This window comes from Rattus rattus, chromosome 4 (assembly GCF_011064425.1).
Source record: "Rattus rattus isolate New Zealand chromosome 4, Rrattus_CSIRO_v1, whole genome shotgun sequence".
NCBI classification, from domain to species: Eukaryota; Metazoa; Chordata; class Mammalia; order Rodentia; family Muridae; genus Rattus; species Rattus rattus.
The window spans coordinates 158,941,356-158,960,738 of NC_046157.1; the positions used below are offsets into that span (position 1 = coordinate 158,941,356).

Consider the following 19,383-nt stretch of genomic DNA (forward strand, 5'->3'; position numbering starts at 1 on the left):
CTTTTCTGCCCTGTATATGATGAATCTTTCATTAAGCACAGTCCTCATGTGATTTACTTAGACTATTGATCTGCTTTGCTGTATATTTTGAAATCTGGTTAAACTCAGTAGGCCCTTCACAAATATAAACACATTGAGATCTTGCTTGGCACTCTCTTCAAAACAGTGCAGTGCTGCTAGTAACCCGCCCCTTTCTCACATGCTTTAGCATCCCAACCAGTTTGATTTCAGGCCCAATGCAAGGAATTAAGGCTTTATATAATGCAAAATATTTATTTAGTGTGTGTGTGTGTGTGTGTGTGTGTGTGTGTGTGTGTGTGTGTGTGTGTGTTTCTGCGTGAGTACCTGCCTGATGAGCATAGATGCCTCTGGAGGCTAAAAAGGGCATGGAATCTGCTAGAATAACAGGCTGTGTTACAGCCTCATGTGGGGCGCTGGGAACCAAACTCCAGTCCTCCATGAAAACAACATGCTCTAAACTGCCACATTGTCTCTCCATCCTGAAGGCCTTATATCTTTAAGAGAACATTTTAATAAACTCTTACAGCTTATTTTGTCTTTTCACAGCGTCTTATATTCTTGGGGCAGCACTTGGCTTTATCTTGGTTCCTCTGACTTTCTGGTGTGTTCTTAGGCTCTGTCTTTGGATTGTATCCTGAAGTTCTTGGGCCTTGTGGCCATATTTGCTTTTTCTTTGTTGGTGTTTGAATGTCTAATGTCATCAGCTTTATTCTAGTTCCCAATATCTTCTTTCCTGCTAGGCTGAGTCTGTGGGTGAAGGTTTCTGTTCTGTTCTATTTGATTCACTGAGTTGTTAATTTCCAACATTTCTGTTTGCTTTTGTTGTTGTTGTTGTTGTTGTTGTCGTCTGTTTCCAGAATCTCAGTCCTTTGCTGATGTTGTCTTCCTTGTTGACCTTTCCATCCATGTTGCTGGTGATCTCATCCATTTTGCTAATTTTTCCCTCAAGGTTGCTGACTCCCATTTTCAGTCCTGGATTGAGTTTATCTGTATTTATCTTTGAGTTCACTGATTGTTTTGAAATTGTCATCTAGCGCGTTATCCATTTCAGTGTTTTTGATTTCCGTGTTTGAAGAGCGGTGGCCTCTTGGAGGAGCCATGTTACTCTGCTTTTTCATGCTCCCTGTGTCTCTGTGCTGTGCTTTGTGCATCTACTGGTCTGAATACCTCTGTGAATCTTCTTAGGGATTTTTTTTTTTAAACTGAGAAGCCTACGTTTTAGGGATCAACTCCCTGTAGCCATCCAGAGAAGGGAAAATTTGCTTTGGATGATGCCTCTATTCCCCTCTAGTCTACCCCTCCGTTTGGTTTGTCTTGGCTAGTCGGCTTTTGGGGTATTGCTTTTTTTTTTTTTTTTTTTACTGCTCAGTGTCTTATCACTGTTTTTACATTACTGAAGCTGCTTCTTTCCTCTCTTTGGGACAGAACCTGTCTCCTTATTCTGACTTTTCTTCATTTGGTCTCAAGGGAACAATGTGGATTCTACCATCTTATCCATATGAAACACCGTGACATATCTGGCTGAATTCTTTTATCCTTTTCTAACATGCTGATTGCTTCTATGTGATAAAATTTCATCAAGCAGCATGAAACCTTCAAGTATTCAAAGTCTTTGGGAGAGGGGATGAAAATGTAGATCAAGTCCTGAGAAGATGGCATCTTGAAGACTTGTGTACCAACCAGCCTGGCATTGCTGGCTTGCTTATCTACCTAATGTAATCTGTGCATCAGGAGAATAAAGGTCTATTTTTCCAGTCATATGCTATGAATATCTAGTATTGTCAGCTGCCCTCAGTGTTTTAGAAGAGTTTTTCTTCCCCTTTATTCAGGGAGTTAAACCAGAGAACAACGACAAAGAAACAGAAGCTACTAATGAAACTGACATCTCTGAGGAGTGCTGTGGACACCACCTTCTGCAGAAGTCCCCAAAAGGCTGGAATGGTCCTGATGTCATTATAGAGGCTCAGTTTGATGACAGCGACTCAGAAGATAGACATGGCAACACCAGTGGGCTGGTCGATGGTATGAAGAAATTGTCAGTCTGTACTCCTGACAAAGGTGAGTCTTGGGCATCTGACATTTTCTTACAGCTCATGATTTGGTTTTTTGTTTTTCTGTTTGTTTTTTAAGTTGAAACCTCTCTCTGCAGCAGAGTAAAAGACTCATAGAATGCTTAGTATATTTCAGAGTCTGTGAAGGCTTTCAGGAAGCAGAACATCTGGTAGAAGAGAGGGAGAGGAGAACCGCCCAGGGCTTTGTCTGGATAGTGGTCGGCACTTCTGTGTTTGATCAGAGTTCCTCTCAGTGTTTGTGATAGGCTCTGAGTTGCAGTTGGTAGTTAGCTGTAGTATGTTCCATTCCACCCTGAGGTTGATAAGAGCAGAGTCATCCTCCCTTCCTTCTCCTTCCTTTCTTCCAGTTCTTCCCTTCATGCCTCCCTTCCTTTTTACGTGAGCTATACATCCAGCCAGAATTAAGCAAGTCTCAAATCTTATTTAAAAAAAAAAAAACAACAAAACTTTATTTTACTGTTTTGCTTTAGTTCAGCATATAATTTCAAAATGTATTTGTTATTTGTGGTAGGCATAGATCACTTGGAATTTTGAAAGTAAATTATCTTCAGGAAGTATTTTGACCTCAAGCCTTTAAAAAAAAAAAAAATGAAGGCTAGCCTTATTTTTCTGAATGGCACATAAGCCATGGGTTTGGTGATTATAGAAAATGTGAAGTTGCAAACACACGAATGAAGAGTTGTACCAAAGGTTCTACCTGGCCACACTCTAGGAAACTTAAGGGCAAGTGATATTTGTAAGTTGAGTGTTGCAGTATCTAGTTTCCAAGGGGTTTTAAATAGGGATGGTATATTTCCAGCCAGATTTGAGTTTTGTATATACTTGGAAATGGAGCAGACCTGGACCTGGCAACATGGACCTGGGAGGGTGATTAGACAATAAGCATTGTTATCAGGACATTTCTGGCCCAATGGCCATGAAACACTAGAAGGGATGCCAAAAGATTACCAAAGGAGGGTTTTGAGCAGACGCCTATGGTAAGGTCTGGCAAGCACAGCTCAGTACATCCTGAAGGCTGGGCTGATTTCAGGAAGGATTGCCAAAGCATGTTTGTTCTCCATTGCTTATGACCTTAGCTAGAGAGTCAGCTCTGGAAGCATGTGTCCTTTTGGTGGCAAGGGTCGCTCATTCAGAGTGACTTCCCAGCCTTGAAATTTACTTTGAATGACCAAGCTAGTGTTCTTGCTGGTACCCTTGTCTGTTTTCTTTCCCAGGTACACTGACCTGAGGGCACCCAGCTTACTCTTGGTTTTTGGTATGCCTAGGTAAACCAGTGGTTTCATTCTTCAGGGATCAGGCAGTTGGATCTTCATTTGGACACAATTCCTTGACATTTCTTTCTATTTGTGTTTCTCTTCCCTCCTTTATAAGCAGTTGAGTATTGTCATGCGGGTTGTATACAACAATATCCATACTAGACATTATGCTTTTTTAGTGAGAAGAGAGGGATATAACCAAGACCCTAAATAGCCACATTTTTTTTATTAACAAGATCACTAAGAAGAAAGGTACTCACAGAACAAAATCAAGAAAGGAACACTTTAGAATAAGTTGCTTGTTTGGTCAAAGCTACTCAGAAGAAATCCTTTTCTGGTGGCCCAGAAGATCTTAGTATCCTCTTTTCCCTGGGCACCAAGTTGAGGGAATGAGTCACCCACACAAATGCAAGGAAATGGCAGATGGAAACAATTGCAGAATTGATGACCTAGGTTGTCAGTGATTTTGTCCTTTGTCTTGTGGGATGTTCTGGAGACTGACTTGTGCTTGCTATGTCATCTGCTGCAGTTCCCGTCTCTATCATAGGAAACTCTCGGAGCACTTCACAAGTCCATGGTGGGCATGCTTGTATTTTTCCTTCTTCTCTTCACGTGCTCCTATCCCACTGCTATTTCCAGCATCTCTACTATTACTTTCTTGGCAGCCTTGACTGAGGGAGCAGCTTTAATTCTTTCTTGGTGTCAGGTGCAGATCCCTCTTTCCAGCTGCCTCTAAATAGAGTTTGTGAAGCCATATGGCTGTTTCTCATTTCTTGTTCTCTTGATATTTAGGAAAATCACAATTTGCTCTTTTAAGCAATCAGAGCATTTTTAATGGTATTTCAACCAGCTTTTCTTGCCTAGGATAATATAAAATCTGGTTATATTTAAGATCTTAGTACATTTTGTATTGTTTAAGGATTTGAAAGTTGTTATTGGAATAAACCATAACCTTAAGAACATTATAAACTTTTCCCTAATATTTTCAGAAAGGTTCTTTGCTTTGCATTGTACTTTTAAGTGTATTATTAATCCCAGTTCATGCTGTGTTCCAAGGTATTATTTTAAAAATCTGTTTTCTTTACATACAACACATGCTATATTTATTGCTCACATTTCTTCCTCTTGGTTTGGAAAACTTCAGTGCCATCTTGTCTGGTAAGTAATAGCTTAGCCCTAGTCCAGTTGTTTGTAGCAAGGACTCATTGAATTAGTCAAATGGCCCCTGTATATCTCAGACCCACTCATTTCTCCCAGGCAGAAAATATGAATATATGCATATATACACGTATGTATGAATGAGAGAGAAGACAAGCCAAAGACCTGGCCCCATTTGAATATCCAGTTCTATGTCTTCTTGAAACTGATCTTTCACTGCTACTCAGGCATGGCTTCTTGTCAGCATGGAAATCTGTCAGAATGACTGGGAGTGTAGCTAAGTTATAGAAGCACTTGCCTAGGATGCACAAGTCCCTGGATTTGATCCCTAGCACTGGGGAAAGAAGATCTGCCATTGTGTAGAACCTGGGGACAGCTTCATTAAATTTCACTGCTTTTTAATGCATCTGTGGCTTTGAAAAAAAAAGTTTTGGCAAAGGTTGCCTGGTTAGCAAGTTCCAAAGGATAAACGTCTTTGCCGAGTGATGGAAGAGCTTTGTATCTTTCATCACCAGCAATGGTGAGCACAGCTTTGGCCTTAGCCTCAGGAGATCATGTGAAGTGCATGCCTATCCTCTACCTCAACAGGGTCTTCCAGAGACCTTTCCCGTTTCCTTGCCTGGTGGTGGCTACCAGTACCGGATGAGAGAGTATAGGTTTAGAATGTGAGATTAAAGACACCTTTGCTTCTGTCTCCCAGCAGGTAGCTTCTATTTTCCCCAAGAGGAGACTGGCTTCCTGAGGAATCCCTAATCTCTCCCAAGATTTGAATATTTCTATTACTTTCCTCATAGGCTTACTCCTCAGAGTCACCAGAACTCTCAGCCCCTATATTCCCTGGAGTTTTCTTTCCTCCTCTGTTTGGCTTATGAAAGCAGACCCCTGGGATTATTCTGATGTACTTTGTAGAGTTGTTGAAACCCCAGTTCTTTCCTCCAAATTGTCTGTCTTTCCACATCTCCAGTGTACATAATGATAATTAGTACAACTAGAAGACTGTTATATTTGCTTCAGGAATTAGAATAAATATTAAGCACCTAGTTTTCTATTACCTAAAACTTATCACCAATCTTTAGAAAGGTAAAACTAGACTTTTCTTTAACAAAGAGTACAATGGGAATTTTTGCTTCCATATTTTTATCGATAGGATGGGGTAATGCAGTAATGTTGGGTCGGGAGATCATGGCCAGGACCTGTGGTATCCTGAGACCCTCACTCTTATCCCAGAGCCACAGCCTTCCTTGTGTAGTTGTCAGGTGACACATGCGTAGAAGACAACGTGAGCCAGTGGGGCAGTTGTTCAGTAGGCAAGGCCTGGTCCGAGCCAACATGACTCACCAGCCTCTGTCCTGCTGGCAGTACCTTAGCCTTTTTACGTCTGTCTCTACCAGTAGGAAGGATGGTCCAGACCTACATGTGTACCTTTGCTTTCGTGCACCACTGAGGCCTGAGCCCAGCCCTCTTCCACACTAGTCAGGCGCTGTGTCTCTGCATTTGTCTCTCTCCAGCTTTCCAGTTCCTGCAGATTTCATTCTGTACACTACTTTGTCATAGTCTTTGCCTACTATTAATGTGTCAGGGTTACTCTACTTTTGATACTTTTCAGAAATTCTTACTGGGTTTCTATAGAAAAACTCTTTCTGTTTAGGCATTGAAGATGTCTATTATTATTATTATTATTATTATTATTATTATTACCATCATCATGTTGTCATTTAGTTATTTGTCTATTAAATTGCTCTATGGTATCAATAATTGAAAACTTTCAATTTTGGTGTTATGACATTAATTATATTATGTGTTTTTAAGTTTTTCCCTGTTCTTAGGTGTCACCTCTTTCTCCATATGATCTTTTATTTAAGATTTACCTCTTGATGGGTTTTATGACATATATTCTTTAGTCTATTGGATATTGAACCATTATTGAATTCCGAGAATAAATATTATGTAATCCCAATGTGTTATTCTTTTTGAACTATACTATAAGGTTCATTTGAACATTTTATAGTATATAATTTTTGTTTCATGTTAAAATAGATACAAGATTTCTTGCCATTTTATTCAGTATTATAATTGCTCCATAGAATGATCTAAATTTTTTTCTAGTTTTTGTTTTGCTCCATAATAGCTTGTATAAACTGTGAATTAATTGTTTTTTTTTTTTAAGGTTAGGTAAAATGCATTGTAAAGTTGTTTGCACCTGTTGTTTTTAAAAAAATGAGATTGTTGTTTTCAAACACATTAACTGATATTTCTAAATTATGAAATTTGTGCTAATTTCTTCTTGTGCTAATTTTGGTATAGTTTAATGAGAATTTATCCATTCAGATGCATTACCATATTGATATTCCTAATACTCTTCAACTTTTAAAATTACTTTTTAAATCTATATTGAATGTTTTCTTATCTTTAATTCTGTATTTTAATGATTTAATCTCCATCTTCCTCTCTTTCTGTCTCTGTCTCTCTGTTGCTCACTCATGCTGACTCTTGAATCTTGAGCATCACACATGGGGGGAAAGTGTTCTACATTTAGTTCTAGCTCCAACTCTATTTGTATTTTGAAGCAGAGTCTTACTAGTTTTCTAGAATGGCCTTGAACTCATATTGTTGCCCCCATTGGACTTGAACTTGTGAGGCAGAAGGATCTTCCTCAGCCTCCCAAGGAGTTGAAACTATAGAGTTATATTGCTAGACCCAGCTGGTTGGATATGGTTTTTAGTAATTATTTTTAATCAGTGCATCATAATTTTACTTCCTAATAAGTATCAACACTTCATTTAAAATACCAGTAAAATTATTCATTAGAGATTTTTAAATGGTTTAGATAATAAGAGATGAGGTAAATTCTTGGGAAAATATTTTGGCAAAAACTTTCTTTCAGTTTGTTATAGGCAAATGCTCTACCACTGAGCTACATCCCTAGACCTTCTAATGTAATAAGTATTTGCTTATATTAATAACCAAAATTATTACTGTGTAGGAAGTAACATTTCTCCTGTTATAGTTTATAAACTTTGCCCCTACTCTTACATCTCTTTCTTCAGGAAATTATGCTCAAGGATCTATTTATGAATTATCACAGAGCAGGCATTCAGGTGGCAGTAGCCTAGGGCAGAGTGATGGACTGAGGGAGGTGAACAGGGTATGGGGCTCCCACTGGTTTTGTAATGAGGGAGCTGGACGGAGGTATTGAGTAGGTATAGTTTCAGTATTGGGAGGGATTTAATCAGCTAGACTGTGATGAGTCATAAACATGAATGGCTTCGGGTCTTCCATGAGTACTGCTCAGTCTCCGAAAAATATTATGGCGTGTGCCACTTTCCTTTGCCGTTTGTTTATTTGCATACAATTTATGGGAGGATTATGATGGTAGCAATGTTCTGCCATACGCAGCTCTCTTATTTATTGACATCATAGAGCATGCTGGCTATCCATCCCATGTTCTTCCCCCTCCCCTCCCTTTTTTTAATCGAGGAATCATTCTGGTCTGCTTGCATATTTCTCTGACAGAGAATACCCGAGGCCTGAGGGTGGTAGTGCATTTTCTAGCATTACAAGTAATTGATGAGATAGAATTTGTTCTATCTGGGGTCCCCTACAGTACTTGGGAGTAGGTACGCTTGTTGGCAGCCTTGCCAGCACTGTTAGTATACAATTATTATAACTGAAACTTAAAATTAAACAGTTTGTCACAAACATTTTTCCTACCACTGTCTGCAGGCAGGGGTTGCCAGTCCTCCAGCATGTCAGTTGTGTGTTCCTAATGTTCTCAGCCAGGAGCAACCAAGCAGAGGCAAAGGGACTAACAGGCTTCTTGTTTTCCCCATAGCTGCTCTGCTCCCTCCTTTGGGCCCTTCTCACACTCTTCTCAGTATGATGCTCTATGGCTTCTTGCTTGCTGTGTCCTTTTAGCTTCCTTCTTGGCTCCGTAGGTTATTTTATAATCCCGAGCTCCTTGGCAATGAGACAGGAAGAACCCTTTCCTTTCTCCTTCTCTCCCTCCTAGGCTCACTAGACTTCAGCCCTCCACCTCCCATTCTTCCCCCCATCCATCTACAGACCCCCCCCCATCTACTCAGGATCATAGCAGTTCATGGTTATGACAGCAAATGGACCGGCTGTCATATCTGGTGGCACCTACATTATGTTCATAGATGCACCAGTGAGATAGCTCTTTGGTGAAGGCACTTGCTACCAAACATGGCAGACCTCTGGGACCCACCTGGTGGAATGAGAGAATCAACTTCTACAAGCTGGCTTCTGACCTCCACATGCAGACTGTGGCCTATGCATGCATGGATGCACAGAGAGAGACACAATAGGACTGTATTGCAGTGTTCTATGCCTATGTCAGTAGCTCTTAGTCAGGCACTTCACATTCCTGACGTTTCCTCATACTGGATGAAAATGCAGTTTGCACTGCAAGGCAAACCTGTGTCCCAGCTGATGCACCTGACTGCAGCCCTCCAGAGTGTCTGACTTTCTCATCTGTCAGAAGCTATAGTGGGCAGTGGCATGCTTTGATTTAAAGGGGAGGGATATGAAATTAATTATAAGTGGAATTGTTATAAAAATACTCAAAATGTGAGATTCTAGACAAGTTAATTTAAAAGAATTTCCAGCTGAAACCTTCCAGCTAGACACAGCTCGTTTAGCGCATTCTTTCATTTTACAGCTGAGGTTATTGAGGCTCAGATAAGTGACTAGTTTTCTTAGGGTCCCAGAAGTTAGTAGCTTTATAAACGAAAATTATCCATGCCCATAGCAAGGACGATGTCCCCAATAGGCTACATTTGAAAAGAGCAAGTCGAGACCATTGGTTTAATTTTTTCCTATAAGAACAGTGTTCATCGCCCATCCAGTTCTTACCCACCTTTATGTTCCTATATTTTCATCTGGGCATCCACACTCTTGCCAGATACCTTGCAATTTGAGTGAGTTGATTCTGGCTGCAGAGTGAGGCCTTATTTGTTCTATATAAGTTTCTTGGCACACTTACTTGCCTTATGCTAGTAGGACTTAATGCAGCAATGGAACTCTTCTAGCATGAATGACTGGTACTGTCACTGGAGAGGCGGTGAAATAGCCCACGTGAATAGGGCTGGTATGGCTGAGAAGCTGAGAATCAATTGTGTTCATTTTAATAGCTACGTGTGGGTAGTGGCTTTTTTATTGGATAGTGTAGCTTTACTTTTGCCTCTTTCTGAAGATCAGTGGCTCAGTCTAATCAGGGTGAATCTTACTCAGAATTCTGGGACCAAAGTTGTTTCCTTATGGATATAAGCAAGGAAACATTTATCCCTAATTACTATTGGCAGCTGTCCTATGACTTACTAAGTATTGTGAATAGAAGAGTGAAGAACCAAAAATGTCTGGGCCTTCACAACCATTAATGAGCCTTGGATCAACTGACCCTGAAGTCTCCCCTACATAGGGAAGGGAAATACACAGTTACACAAACGAATGAGTCACTTTGTTGGTAAGCCAGTTTGAGTTGGATATTCTGTCCTTTCAACTATGAGTAACCAAGTAGTGGCAAAGGAACTAACAGACAGGCATTCCAATGAATGAATCTCATAAGAGAGGGAGAGGGCTGTGTTGTAAAGGGGGTGTGTGAAGTAGGTACCAGTTCTACTCTACCTGCCTGCCATGTAAACTGGGCAGTTTCTTTTCTTCTCTGGTTCCAGGTTGTTTATTTGTTCGTGCGCATTATACTCGTTTGTAACCCATATGGTATTTGCACACAATAAGCTTTGTGTTTGTTGTTGGGGAGCCAGGTTGATTACAAAGGGAAATCTAGATGGTTGTCCTTGACAGGCCCTCAGTCATTGAGAAAAGACCGGAACATGGAACACGCTTCTACTTCTGTAGTAGATACAGTTGGATAATGGTCTCACTGCCATTAGATGCTTTCTCCATGGCTTCCAGGTTCTGAAGCTGTAATATCTTGTAAAGTCAGAGGCAAAAGCAAAGGTATTAAAAAGCAGAGACTGCTAGTAACTACAGACAGTGTCATGGAAAAAAGGAAACTATTCAGAGGATAGACAAGGTAAAAATAGGTAAGGGGAGGAGCGAGTCCTTGGATGATAATGTATTCCCTGAGCTTTGAAGGATAAATACTATTTGCTAGATGGGAGAAGGTGAAGAATATTCTGAGTATGAGCAGGATCATAGAGGTAGATGAGTAGTAACTTCAATGGGACCAGTATAGGATACATAGTGGAAAGTCTGGAGAGAAGGCTAGAAAAGAGAGTGTCCTGAAGTTTGCAGTTATATATGGCTGCTAAGAGAGCTCAGTAGGAAAGAGTCACCTAGAGTAGCTATGGAAAGGGGATTATAAGAAAGAGTGGAGGAGTGAGGCCAGTACTCATTCAGACCAGCTGACAACATGACCTGATTGCTGACTGAATGCAGAATAGATGGGGAAACACTCAGAACTAGGATTAACAGTGGCAGCTCAGATGTGAGGCAGGCAGAGGAGCGTCAAGCCTAGCAACTGTTGTGTACTCATAGTCTTAAGTGAGAAGAAAACTAAGAATAAGAAGGGCTGTGAACTCAGGCTCTGACTGTTAAACTTGAGTCCCCTACACGTCACTCTGTGATACACAGAAAGTGGTCCCACAGGAGGGACGGTGAGATTCTGCATTTGTGCACTGTTAATAAAGCTGTGGGAAATCAGCAAGCTTGTCAGGTAGATGGACTCCCTTGGATTTACCTGGAGGAACCTTTCATTGCTTTGTTAAAGCAAAACAAACTGGTGGATGCAGAAAACTCAGGGGCAAGGTGAGCACAGCAACAGAGAGCTTTATACAAGACCTCGGAGAAATGTTTGCAGAGCAGGAATGAATGCTTTGGAGAATAAGGGAGTGGCTGACTTTCCTTTAGTGAATGTCAAGTGGTTGAAGATTATTTTCATTGAAGAAGACTTAATTCTCTTAGTTTTTAAAAACCTACCATTATTCAGGGAAGGTTGCTTTTTTGCATTCAACTCTTATTTTATAACAAGTTAATGAAAAAGTTCATTTCAGGATTCATTGAACGGGTCCAGAAATGTGCGAATCAGCTGTGAAGAGCATCTCTGCTTGCCTCTTCCTGTGCTCCAAAGGCTGCTTGTCTGTGAAGTCGGAGTTGTAGCCACAGGGAAGACCCTTTCAAGTAATTCCTTCCTTTTCTCTCTTGGCCAGCCTGTGCCACATTTATTCACTTGAACAATGAAATCTTTTTTTGTAATTTGTTTTTTAACCTCCCTTTCTTGAAGCTTTTTAAAAAAATTTATTGATTTATATTATCTATATGGGTATACCATCTCTGTCTTCAGACACACCAGAAGAGGGCATCAGATCTCATTACAGATGGTTGTGAGCCACCATGTGGTTGCTGGGAATTGAACTCAGGACTTCTGGAAGAACAGTCAGTGTTCTTAACCACTGAGCCATCTCTCCAGCCTTCTTGAAGCTTTTTTAATTATAAAAATCATAATAGGTTTTTTTTTTCCATTTCTTTTAGATTTTTCAAACTTGGTGGAGTTCAAGTTTTTTTTTTTTTTGTTTTTTTTTTAAATCTTTATTTACTTGAGAGTATTTCTTATTTATATTTCGATTGTTATTCCCCTTCCCGGTTTCCGGGCCAACATCCCCCTAACCGCTCCCCCTCCCCTCCCATAGTTCTATATGGGCTTCCCCTCCCCATCCTCCCCCCATTAATACCCTGCCCCCAACAATCACGTTCACTGGGGGTTCAGTCTTGGCAGGACCAAGGGCTGCCCCTTCCACTGGTGATCTTACTAGGATATTCATTGCTACCTATGAGGTCAGAGTCCAGGGTCAGTCCATGTATAGTCTTTAGGTAGTGGCTTAGTCCCTGGAAGCTCTGGTTACTTGGCATTGTTCTTCATATGGGGTCTCGAGCCCCTTCAAGCTCTTCCAGTTCTTTCTCTGATTCCTTCAACTGGGATCCCCTTCTCAGTTCAGTGGATTGCTGCTGGCATTCACCTATGTATTTGCAGTATTCTGGCTGTGTCTCTCAGGAGAGATCTACATCCGGTTCCTGTCGGCCTGCACTTCTTTGCTTCATCCATCTTATCTAGCTTGGTGGCTGTATATGTATGGGCCACATGTGGGGCAGGCTCTGAATGGGTGTTCCTTCTGCTTCTGTTCTAAACTTTGCCTCCCTATTCCCTCCCAAGGGTATTCTTGTTCCGCTTTTAAAGAAGGAGTGAAGCATTCGCATTTTGGTCATCCTTCTTGAGTTTCATGTGTTCTGTGCATCTAGGGTAATTCAAGCATTTGGGCTAATAGCCACTTATCAACGAGTGCATACCATTTGTGTTTTTCTGTGATTGGGTTACCTCACTCAGGATGTTATTTTCCAGTTCCATCCATTTGCCTATGAATTTCATAAAGTCATTGTTTTTGATAGCTGAGTAATATTCCATTGTGTAGATGTACCACATTTTCTGTATCCATTCCTCTATTGAAGGGCATCTGGGTTCTTTCCAGCTTCTGGCTATTATAAATAAGGCTGCTATGAACATAGTGGAGCATGTATCTTTGTTATACGTTGGGGCATCTTTTGGGTATATGCCCAAGAGTGGTATAGCTGGGTCCTCAGGTAGTACCATGTCCAGTTTTCTGAGGAACCTCCAGACTGATTTCCAGAATGGTTGTACCAGTCTGCAATCCCACCAACAATGGAGGAGTGTTCCTCTTTCTCCACATCCTTGCCAGCATTTGCTGTCACCTGAGTTTTTGATCTTAGCCATTCTCACTGGTGTGAGGTGAAATCTCAGGGTTGTTTTGATTTACATAGGTTTCTTATTAGCATGTATTCATTGTGAAAGCTTAGTTAGAAATCACTCATTCATTGCCACTGCACTGAACTCTATGTGCCTGCAGGTCCATCTTGTTGGCATCCAGTATCCCTTGGATCACTCTAAATAATTCCCATTCTCCTTTGAGAACTTTTGGAGATAGCTTTCAAGTCATGCAGAAACATGCCAAGGGGAATCTGCCTGACTAATGGACTTGGTGTAATGATGTTTATGACTTGTGGAGATTTTCAAAATGCTAGTGAGGATTCCAGCTTGTTCTGTTAAGTAAAAACAAGGCTTTGTGTTTTTGGCTGTGAAAGGCCCATCAGTAGGGCAGATTGTATTCAGTTGAACACTGTTTATGGCTTTCAGATAATGTTAAAACAATAATATTCCATAATGCTAATGTCGGAACATATTGCCCCTCTCTTACTCCCATACTTACTTTCTAGTCCCCTGAAGGAAACCACAACCTTACAGTGTGTCCTATACCCCAACTAGTGGCTCCAACCTGGCCAAACCCTAGCTCTGACTCTGATTTCTCTGGGGCCTGTTAGCTATTCCACCTGCACTCTGTAGCTCACCTTGCCTATTGATCCCCTCTTTAGTTTCTGGTACTAGTGCTACTCAGCCCTACTGTGTAGCAGGGTCAGGAACCAAGTCTGTCTGACTAGCTGTTGACTTCTCTAGCAGCAAAATGGTTTCTAACAAAATGTGTCAACACTGTGCAGGATAAGAGAACTGAAGAAGCATGTTTGCCATTTTCCCTATTCATAAAAATCCTTTGTAATAAACATCTTGACCACTTCATGGGTTCTCACATAAATCAAGTGAGGTATTGGGAGGAAAAACTCCTTTAAAAGGATGAAGCATTACCTTCCATTGTGGGATTTTTCCAGCCTATGTTTTTAAGCCTAATGTCTCTTGAGTGTCACATGACTCTCCTGAAGAGATTCTCAGACATCACAAGCACACATCATTGATTAGCTTTCTCGGTTGCTGGTGGCCCTTTTCCACCAGGACCTCCCGTCTAGTGCTTTGCTTGCCTGTGTGCCCGAGTGCTGCTCAGGCCCCAGAACCTCCAAACACACCCTGCTCATTTTTTGCCCTGTTTCTGTGGTTCCTCTCCTGCTGTGAAAGCTACCCCGTACTAGCTTCTCCTGTGAAAATGACTCCTTTCTTCACAATCCCAGCTATGACTTTAGAAGTGTATTTGTTTTCGATCACCATGCAATTAATCACTACAGGCTTGGAGGCTTAACACAATGCATCTGTTATCTCTGTTCTAGGAGTTAGGAGTCAGAACTTGGCTCATCCAGGTCCTATGCTTCTGGACTCTTCACAGGGCTAAGGTCAATCTGTTGGGTCATCAAAAGGCTGGACTATAAGAAAGATCTGCTTTGAGGGTCCTTGGAATTGTCTAGAGTCAGTTCCTAGCAAGTTTGGAGCCGAGGACCTCAGCCTTTGCTGTTTGTATGCTAAGGGCTGCATTTGGCTGCTTCCTGTACAGGTCCTTGTTTGTGCTGGCTTCTTGAGACTGAGTGATAGAGTCAGATAGCAAGATGGAAGGCACAGTCATATGTAACTCAATCGTGGAAGTTGCAGCCCATTATCTTTGCTTTATTCTGTTGCTTAGAAACAAAGCAGAGGCCCTGCCTATGCTTGAGGGGGTTGAAATTATATAAGACATGAAACAAGAAGGTGGATATGATTTGGGCTATTATAAGCCTGGTTACCACAGATAACCTTTTTAAGCCCTTACTTATTTCTTCCATCAAATATGTGATCATCCCTTTTGTGGCTCTCCTTTATGGCTAACTAGCTGCCTTTCACTAGTATTTTTATGGTTGGCTTAGGCCTTTTATTTTCTTCATGTGGCTGCTTTTGCATATCTTCAAGTCAATTGCAGTTCCTAGAACAGTTTTCTTTTGTATATTGTTCTGCCAAAGATGCCTTCCTTCTATTGAGTGAAACTGAAGGACCAAACTAGTACCTCTCCTGTGTAATGGCTCGAGTCTCCTTTCTTGCTCAGCTGCGACACAGCATCCATTTTATAAATCTAGAAATTTGAGATTTGGTAGCACATCAGTGACTTACCCACATGTCTGTAAGCTACTGGGAATGGTTGCTCACATCGCCCTGATTTGCATTCAATGCTAGCTCTTGTTATGTTATTAAGAAAAAGCAGTTGTCCATCAAAGACATAAACAATACCAGCTTAAAACATTAGCTGTTTTTTGAGTGGTTAGCTGTTCCTGTTTTTTGGACCTTAGAAATAATATAATCTAGAAAACAAATTAATTTCTGTTTAAACTAGCTGGCTCTGTTCCCTTTTAATAATTATTTTGTGGTTCCACTATTTCTAGGTCATAAGAAATGAATTGAAAAGAGGGCTGACCTTTGGGGAAGCAGCATTTAATTTCTTTCCCTTTAACCAGCAGTGATCTAGTCTTTATTATGCCTATTTAAGATGTTCTATAGGGTGAATATTCAATACACTTTAAAAGACTTATAACAGACATGTATCATTTGGTATCTGTGGGTCTGTAAACCCCAAATGTGGTGTAATTCATCTGGTTTAGCTTCCCATGCTCGGGGTCAATCCCTGTGTAACTCTCTAAGCTAGCTTCTAACCTTTTTCATTACTTGTCCTGTTAGTGTACTAACTAACTAGTCTTTAGAAGGCAGATAAAAAAGTCCAGTTTTAGGGAACACATTTGTGGTACTGAAATGTTGACATCACAGTGGAATGAAATGACTGGTCCCTTTAAGAAAAGCTGAGGTGCAAGCCAACTTCCATTTGGAGGAATCTTTCATCTGTTGAGAAAGATGCAGAACGGGTGCATTAGAGACAGACAGAGGTGAAAGCACACGGATGTGTATGTCTGCATTTTAGGTCTTTGGGGAGCCATGAGGCTAAAAGCCAATTAAAGCTTTAGTAGAGAGGAATTTAAAAGTCGTTTCTCTTGGGCAAAGGAAAGATTTGGAGCAGAGAGTGCTCATAGAAAAGCAGGAGGGCGTTGAATTGATGCAGCCAACTCCTGGGAATTGGAATCACCGCAAAGCCTCATCTAAGATGTCCCCGTGAAGGATTCAGGTTGGAGCCCCATAGAGACTCTAGGACTTGGGAACTTGAGGATGTGTGTGTATAGTCAGGCTGAAGAGGAAAATGGCTGTATCCTGCCATGTTGGTTCCTCCCTTCTCTAACCTCTTACCAGTTTTCAAATTAATATAGTTCAGAGAAATTGATAGTCTTAGGAGTTTTTTAATCTCTTACTGATTGTGTGTTAACTTCTTTTTTATTCACTTATTCATCTTAATATATTTAGGCTTTCTTTTACCAGTCTCTGCCCATGAATTTCAATCTGGTGGTCTATTGTTACCTAATTTATATTCCATTTGACATTCCTAACCTCTATCACAGGATGCAGTCTGTATATCCATCTTGGACAGAGAATATCACCATATTTGTACCATTGTGACCTCGAACTCAAAGAGAGTCCAAAATGCAGTTGACTGTCCCAGTGTCTAGGCAAATCTCTCAGATGGCGTGGTTTCCTTTCCCATTCTGTGTCTATTGATGCCATTTCATTTCTGAAGTTAGTGTGGCACCGTAGGAAGAGGATGAGGTATTGGCAATAATCAGAGTCAGACTTGAATCCTGACCTATTGCTGTGCTTTCCTAACTGGTATCCATTGAAAAGCCTGATATTTTGTATTTTTGAGCCTTGTTTTTCCAAACTTTAGAATTGTAGTAGAATTCCCTGCCTACTTCACTTGGACTGCTAGGGAATATTAATTCTAGTGTTGTATGTGAATCATCTAATACAATGCCAAGTGTGTGATATCAGCTCAGTGCGAGTTCCTGGGTAGCGAGTGGTCAGCACCAAGCTTTTCATGTACAGGCCTGTGTTTTGGGACACATTCTCATGGAAGTTTCTTCTAGCGTGTGGAATAATGAGCTCTGCATATATTGGGTTTCCCTCCCACTTTTTACAGATGTGGTTGGCTTCCATAATTCAGAGGAGACAAGGCCCATGTGTAATCTCATCCGCAGTGTTTCAGTGCAGTCGGTTGGCATCTTAGGCTTTCTGCCTGAGGTTAATCTTTTCTCCTGGGCTCTGATCTTATTCCTTCCTTCCCAGGGACCCCTCCTTTTCCTAATTGTGCTCACTTCTACCACACCTTCCTGACTTGTTTCTTCCCATCATCAGCTAACCACTCCAAGCCTCTCTTATCTTAGGAAAAGAAAATATTCAAAACCATGTGGCAATTCTCTCCCTATGTAGCCACCACCCTGTATTATTCTACCCCCTCACAGCTAGACTTCCCGAGCCCCATTCCACACCCTCATCCCACAGTCCACTCAATTTCCCAGGCACAGTATCCTGAGCTTGCTTTGTTTTCTTCGTTATGATTGGTCTCACCAGCATTAACTGTGACCTTGTTACTACAGCCACATTGCCGAACATGTTTCTCCCATTGAAATCCTTTCAGGCTTTGGCTTCTGTGACCCACCATCAACCTTCTTTTTTTACTACCTTGCTGACCTCAGTTTCCTTTGGAAACTTTTCTTCTGTTGCTTTGCTTGAAAGTTGATGTTCCAGGGCTCCCATCCCTCCTAATCTAAACAGTCTGCGAGGCAGAGCCACTGTGTTCATTCATCTATTCTCTATACACAGGTGACTTACATAGACTAGATCTAGCCCAAATCTTCCTCTTGAGCAACATATCTAATAGCACATGCTTCAAGCTCACTAACCCCCCTGAGCTTATGTCCTGTCATGTGTGTCTCAGCGTGCTCTTCCTGTGCTAGCCCATTGCTCTTCATGCTTCAGTGTGCCTTAGAATCAACTGAAAGGCTTGTTAAAATACAGATTTCTGGACCTTGTCCCCAGAGCTTTTGGGTCAGAAGGTATGAGGAGAAGCTGAGGTTATGATTTACATGGGTCCCTAGGTGATGTTTATGCTGCTAGTCTGGAAAATATACTTTGAGAATGTCTGTTATAAGAAAATAAGACACAGTTTTCTGCTTCCTGCTGTACCCTATATACCCCTGCAGTTCCAGATCCCCACTTTTTGAGGTTTGCCTTCTAATTGCATTTCTGTCCAGGATCCTTCTGTTACTAACATGCTTTCCTCCCTCCCTCCCTCCCTCCCTCCTTTCTTTCTTTGTTTCTTTCTTTGTTTCTTTCTTTCTTTCTTCCTTTCTTTCTTTCTCTCTTTCTTCTCCATTAAAATTTTCATTTTCAATACAGATACTAGTGTAAATTTCTTCACACAAAGATTATGTCAGGACTGTTGCCTTCACTCTCCTTTAGCTCCCTATTGATAAATAAATCTAAACTCCATTTACAAAGAACCTTCTCCCTCCTTATTTTGCATATCATGAATTAGGCATAAAAAAGAAAGAAAGAAAAGAATGAAACAAAGGAAAGAAGGAGGGAAGAAAGGAAGGAAAGAAGGAAGAAAGGAAGGAAAGAAGGAAGGAAGGAAGGAAGGAAGGAAGGAAGGGGCATATGTCTCATCTGGTAGAGTACTTGTTTAGAATGTATGAAGCCCTGGGTTAAATCTCAAGCACCACATAAAACTGGGTGCGCTGGCATGTGTCTATAATTCAAGTACTTTGAAAGTAGAGGCAGGAGGATCAGGAGATCAGGGTTAGCCTCTGCTGTGTTGAAAGCTAGCCAGGGATATATGAAATCCTATCAAAAGAACAGAGATAGTGGGTGGGGGAAAGAAAACAAACATCAAACGTGGCAGCCATTTTTATATACCTCATTACCACTTATTCTTCCTGTTATCCCTGTACAGTGTATTTTATTCTTTGAATCTGAAATATTGTCACAGGCTCAGGTTTTAAATGCTTGCTCCCCATTTCTTAATGATATTTTAGAAGAATACAGAGCCTTTAGAAGATAGGGTTTGACTTTGCTGATGGAAATAAGTCTCTAGGGGCAGGCCATCAATTGAGCCCGAGTTACAGATAATCTTTTCTTCCTGATCTGCCTGATAAAGATAATTGTTCTCCACCGAATGCTGGAGCTACTATGATATGATCTG

At 41.0% G+C, this 19,383-nt stretch overlaps 1 protein-coding gene across 4 annotated transcripts in view; it reads left to right on the top strand.

The window, feature by feature from the left end:
• Dis3l2 (DIS3 like 3'-5' exoribonuclease 2) overlaps positions 1-19,383 on the top strand; it is a 350,417-nt gene that overhangs the window by 99,603 nt on the left and 231,431 nt on the right. For all 4 annotated transcript variants that reach the window (XM_032901537.1, XM_032901540.1, XM_032901539.1 and 1 more), the window contains one exon: positions 1,851-2,079. In XM_032901537.1, the coding sequence (XP_032757428.1) occupies positions 1,851-2,079 (229 nt within the window). The remainder of the gene's footprint in view (positions 1-1,850; positions 2,080-19,383) is intronic.